Source organism: Dipodomys spectabilis, unplaced genomic scaffold, assembly GCF_019054845.1.
Source record: "Dipodomys spectabilis isolate Male_0828 unplaced genomic scaffold, ASM1905484v1 ptg000316l, whole genome shotgun sequence".
Classification (NCBI taxonomy): Eukaryota; Metazoa; Chordata; class Mammalia; order Rodentia; family Heteromyidae; genus Dipodomys; species Dipodomys spectabilis.
The window spans coordinates 356745-362589 of record NW_024870993.1 but is presented as its reverse complement, the minus strand read 5'-3'; the positions used below and the strand labels follow the sequence as shown (position 1 = coordinate 362589).

At 37.0% G+C, this 5845-nt stretch overlaps 1 protein-coding gene and 1 non-coding gene across 2 annotated transcripts; both read right to left on the bottom strand.

Moving 5' to 3' along the window:
* Window positions 1-295: 295 nt before the first annotated feature.
* On the bottom strand, window positions 296-804 carry LOC122127877 (synaptojanin-2-binding protein-like). The gene has a single exon (XM_042702169.1). The coding sequence runs from the start codon at window positions 731-733 to the stop codon at window positions 296-298; it is 438 nt and encodes a 145-aa protein (XP_042558103.1). The 5' UTR covers window positions 734-804.
* A 1492-nt stretch (window positions 805-2296) lies between these two features.
* LOC122127880 lies at window positions 2297-2398 on the bottom strand. Its single transcript, XR_006151319.1, has one exon. It is a non-coding gene; the product is annotated as a U6 spliceosomal RNA (small nuclear RNA).
* Window positions 2399-5845: the final 3447 nt, after the last annotated feature.

Sequence of the window (5845 nt, the reverse complement as noted above, 5' to 3'; positions counted from 1 at the left end):
TTCCCACTTTGGATAGTAGCTGAATTTTTATTGGCAGTCCTATTAAAATATGTAATTCCTCATTTGTTCTAAACAAGTCTTAGCTTATGTTCAGCTTTCCTTCAAAGAATATCTTTACTCTCCCATCAGAATATAAACATTTGGAGATTTGAACAGCAAGGTTCTAGGTAGGAATCAAGTCACTTTCAATAATGTGTTGGTTATGCAGAGAAGGGGGAAAGATATGGAAGAACAGCAGGGAAGGAGGGTAAGAGAAGCATAAGTTCACTGGGAGCACTGGCAGGAAGCAAGTCTTTCAAAGCAGTTGTCGGTATTTCATGAAGGCCCAGGCTGCTACCATAGTGAGAGCAAACACTGGCAACAGCATCACAGCTACAGGAATACTATTTGGCTCCCCTTCACCTCGATGTCCTATAGGTCCATTCTGCACCTGTAACCGGTGCTGTACTCTCAGGGACACAGCATAGCCTGCATTACGAAAGAGGTCCACAGCATCCTGGTGCAGTAGGTTCTTTAGGTCTTGGCCATTTACCGAGAGGATCTTATCACCCTCCTGGAGCCGCCCATCCTGGGCTGCAGCCCCATTCTCTTTGATTCGGCTGACGTAGATGCCACTGTCATTGGAGACATACTGCTGATCTGTCCCACCGACGATGTTGAAGCCCAGCCCTAAGGGTCCTCTAGTAAGACTGATTTCTTCCTCCGTGACCAAATAATCCACTGTCCCGTTCATGGTTTACTGCTCGCCGGGATTCGCCTGAGGCTCGGCGGACGCGCCGCAGGGGTGAAGGTGAATCAAGCTCGGCGCCCTAACGAGTATATTTCTTATCAAGCATTGTTGCCTCCTCTTTGCTTCCCCTTCCCACCCCTTCCCATACTCCCCCACTTCCCCCACCCGGTCCTCCTCCCCCCAAAGTTGTAAAGTTCATTTTTTGACATAAGAACTTGTACATCTCATTGTTGCAATGGGTCCACCTGTATCCCTGGTTAAACGAATTGTTTTTTTTTTCCTTCCCCTTCACAAATTATACCAACATCAAATGCAGTGAAAGCATGGGTTATACCTTGTGGGAGGGACATAAAAAGCAACATAGAAATCGTCTTATAAATATGTTAGAGAAAAATTGCCTGAAAGAAAAAAAAAACAAAATACATTTGAATACTTGTCTTGGGGTTCATTCCCCTAACATTAACTTATCTGACCTTTCCTGCTTGACTCAGACATATACTAGTTATTGCAAATAAGGGAAACCATGGGACTTATGTGTCTTTGGGCCTGGCTTACTTCACTTAATATAATTTTTTCCAAGTCTTTCCATTTCCTAACAAATGGGACAATGTCATTCTTTCTGATGGAAGCATAGAATTCCATTTTTTATCAAGCATTGTTGCCTTCTCCTTTTTTCCCCTTCCGATCCCTGCCCATCTCCCACTCCCCACCCCCGCCAAACCTCCCCCACCCCAGCCCCCTCACCATCTACATCCCTCCACCCCCCGGCCAAAATCATTTTTTGAAATAACGACTTGTTCATCTCATTTTAATGAGTCCACCTGCATCCCTATTTAAACAATTTGTGTTTCTCTTCCCCTCCACAAATTATACCAACATCAAATACATTGAAAACAGGGGCTTTAGCTTGCAGGAAAAACATACAAAGCAACAAAGAAATCATCTTATAAATATGTTAGAAACAATCACAAGAAAGAAAAACCATTTGAATCCTTACCTTGGGGTTCATGTTGCCTAACATCAAGTTATATGATGTTTTCTGCTTGTCTCAGACACATAGTAGTTATTGCAAATAAGGAAACCATGGGATATATGTTTCTTTTTGGGCCTGGCTTACTTCACTTCTTTGGGCCTGGCTTAATTAACTTAATATAATTTTTGCCAAGTCTTTCCATTTCCTAGCAAACTGGGTGATGCCATTCTTTCTGATGGAGGCATAGAATTGCAGTACACACACACACACACACACACACACACACACACACACAAATACATACACTTTCTTGATCCATTCATTTACTGTGGGGCATCGGGTTTGGTTATGTATCTTATCTATGGTAAATAATGCTGCAATGAACATAGTTTTGCTGGTAGTTTTAGTATGGCCTTGTTTGTGATCATTTGGATGAATGCCCAAAATGGGATTGCTGGGTCTTAGAGGCACTCTATGTAGTTTTTTGAAGAACCTCCATACTACTTTCCAAAGTCTTCGAACAAGTTTAAACTCCCAACAAAAATGCATTAAGATTCCCTTCTGTCCAAAGCCTATCCAGCATCTGTTCTTTTAAAAATCGGGAATGCTTCACGAACCTGCGTGTCATCCTCAGTCAGGGGCTATTGTTCTCTTTATTGTTCCAATGTTAGTGTATGTACTACTGAATTGAGCACAGAATATTTTTTATATATAAAGTGTAATTGATTTTCTTAAAGTAGACAATTCCACAAAAATTAAATTCAAAAGAATTGTGGTGAAATTTTAGAACCATGTATTTTTTACATAATAACACATTTAAGAATAAAGTCAAGATTGACATGTCAAAAACAAAATAATTCCAGACATTTGTTGTTCAACGCATGTGTTGGAGGAGGAATTCAATTATTCTGTACAAGGAACCTGTGATAATGAACACTATAGAAAGTGTTAAGGTTTGTTTAAAGTTTTAATGTTTTTAATATATTTAATTTTGGGAATTTGCTCATATATGCCAAAATTTAGACTATTTAGCAGGTTGTAAAACTTTTCCACAAAGCATATAAGATTCATGGTAGCAGTCATACACTACTAAGTATGTACATTTCAGAGTTTATAGAAACTGTACTAATGAGAAGTTGCAAAGTGTTTGTGTAAAGAAGCAGAGTGAAGATTTAAGACATTACCTTCACAGTTTCTGTTAAAATTTAAGGGCTTCCTTACTTTATATGTTAGCGAGGAACAAATCATGGTATAAGCCATATACAAATGATGAGATGAACCATAAATAATAATCTTAGTGAGTAACTTTAAAGGCTATTGATAGCCTATAAAATTCTGGTTTAACATCATAGACTTAGGCAGTTTTAAATGTACAGCAATATGAGAAAATAATAAATAGAATATGTAGTACATTTCAAATATTGGAAACAGTGGTAATTGTTTTGTTTTGTTTTTTTTTTTTTTTTAAATGAACCTCAGCCAATTTTATTCAAATTCTCCAAGTTATACCAAGTATATTTACTGCTTCTTAAATGTATGACACAGTTTATATTTTATTACTTTGTCTTTCCTTTATGCCTTTTCCACATTTTCAGTTCTTGTTTTTTTATTTTATTAATCATTAATATTTATGTATTGGTTTTCCTTATTTGTAGCATTGTTTTCCTTGTTGTAATATAATACAACTTTTTGTAAGTCATCATTAGGAAGTACTTTGAGAATGTTATTGGGATGGAGACTCTGTTTTTTATAGGTAAATGTGAATTTACAAAAAGCAAAATTAGTAAAAACAAAACATTGATTAAACATTTTATCAATTAGAATCTGAATCAGGAGTGTTGATAAATGTCCACACCTAAAATCTTAGCCCTAGACTGAAGCACTAGTGTTACAACGTTGAGCACACAAAAGTGAGAGATTGTGTTTTGTTTTGTTTTGTTTTTGTTGGTTGTGGGGCTTGAACTCTGGGTCCTGGGTGCTGTCTTTCAGCTCCTCAGCTCAAGGCTAGTGCTACTACTTGAGTCACAGCAACTCTTCCATCTTTTTCTGCTTATGTGGTGCTGAGGAATCAAACCCAGGACCTCATGCATGCAAGGCAAGCACTCTACACTGAACCACCCTCCCAGCACCTGAAAGACTGTGTTTTAAAAAATCATCTAAACAACATTTACTTTCTGCTTTGGGTTATATAATGAAATAAAGAATATCTTTTTATGTTTTTGAATGGTCATACTTCTAAACTTATATTAAATTCAGCCACTTTATCCTTTACAAAGTCATGTAATATCTCTGAGAGTTTGCTTCTGTAAAGATTGTTTTTTTATTGATAATTTATTCTGAATAATTTTTTATTTTTTTTATCAAAATCACTTTATATTTTATGGTTTATCCTGTTTTTTTTTATTAAGTGTGAAAATACCAGTCAGAGGGGTTACAATTACATGGGCAAGGTAATGAGTACATTTCTTATCAAGCATTGTTGCATACTCCTTTGTTTCCCCTTACCATCCCTTCCAATCTCACCCCCCTTACATCCCGTTTCCCCATCCCACTTCCCCCCACCCAAAGTTGTAAAATTCGTTTTTTCAACATAATGTTTTGTATATCCCATTGTTGCAATGGGTCCACCTGTATCCCTATTTAAAAATGTTTTTCCCTTCCCCTCCACAAATTATACCAACATCAAATACAGTGAAAACAGGGGTTATACCATGAGGGTGGGACATACAAAGTAACAAAGAAATCATCTTATAAATATGTTAGAAATAATTACAGGAAATAAAAATAAATTTGAATTCTTATCTTGCGGTTCATTTCACCTAACATCAACTTATCTAACAATTTCTGCGTGTCTCAGACATACACTAGCAGTTGCTAATAAGTGAAACCATGGGACCTATGATTCTTTGGACCTGGCTTTCTTCACTTAATATAATTTTTCCAAGTTTCCATTTCCTGGGGCAATATCATTCTTTCAGATAGAGATATAGAATTCCATTGTGTATATATACAACATTTTCTTCATCCATTCATCTACTGAGGGGCATCTGGGTTGGTTCGATATCTTAGCTATGGTAATGCTGCAATAAATATATTTGTGCTGGTAGTTTTAGTATGGTCTTGTTTGTGATCATTTGGGTAAATGCCCAAAAGTGGGATTGCTGGGTCATAGGGAAGCTCTATGTGGAGTCTTTGGAGGAATCTCCATACTACATTCCAAAGTGGTTGAACAAGATTACACACACACTAAACATGCATTAAGGTTCCCTTTTGTCCACATCCCCTCCAGCATCTGTTGGTTTTAGAGTTCTTGATTATAGCCATTCTAACTTACTTGAGGTGATATCTCAATGTTGATTGATTTGCATTTCTTTTATGGCTAGGGAGGTTGAGTATGTGTTTATTGGTCACCCTCCTTTCCTCTTCAGAGAAGTTTCTCTTTATGTCTTTAGCCCACTTATTTATTGGACAGTATTTTCGTTGAGTATTTGTTGTTGGAGGATTTAATTTTTTGTTTTCCAGGTCTATTTTAGATATGAATCCCTTGTCGGTTGTATGGCTAGTGAAGATCATCTCAGATTCCGTGGGCTTTCTATTGATCCTGCTAGCTATGTCCTTTGCCATGCAGAAGCTCTGCAATTGCATGCAATCCCATTTGTCCAACCTTTCTTTCCTTCGTTGTGCTTCTGGGTTTCTTTTTAGAAAATTTCAGCCTTTGTCAAAGAGACCTAGGGTTTCTCCTATTCCATCATGTAATGTTTTCAGAATGTCTGCTTTGACTCTGAGGTCTTTGATCCATTTGGAGTTGATTCTGGAATAGGGTGATATATAAGGATCTAGCCTTAATTTTCTACAAGTGATTAACCAATTTTGCCAGTACCATTTACTGAGCAGTCTGTCTTTCTTTGATTTTATCTTTTTAGATCCTTTATTGAATATTAGATGATTATGGGTCTGTAGGTTAATTTCTGGGTTTTTAATTCTATTCTATTGTTCCATTGTTCTTGTACCAGTACAAAACAGTTTTAATTTATATGGCTTTGTAGTAGAGTTTGAAGTTTGGTATTGATATTCCTCCAACACTGTTCTCTCTGTTAAGTATCGCTTTTTGCAATTGGGGGTCTTTTGTTTTTCCATATGAA

Bases quoted from the DNA above. Each gene is read 5' to 3' on its own strand.
- LOC122127877 (XM_042702169.1), bottom strand. From the start codon at position 733: ATGAACGGGACAGTGGATTATTTGGTCACGGAGGAAGAAATCAGTCTT.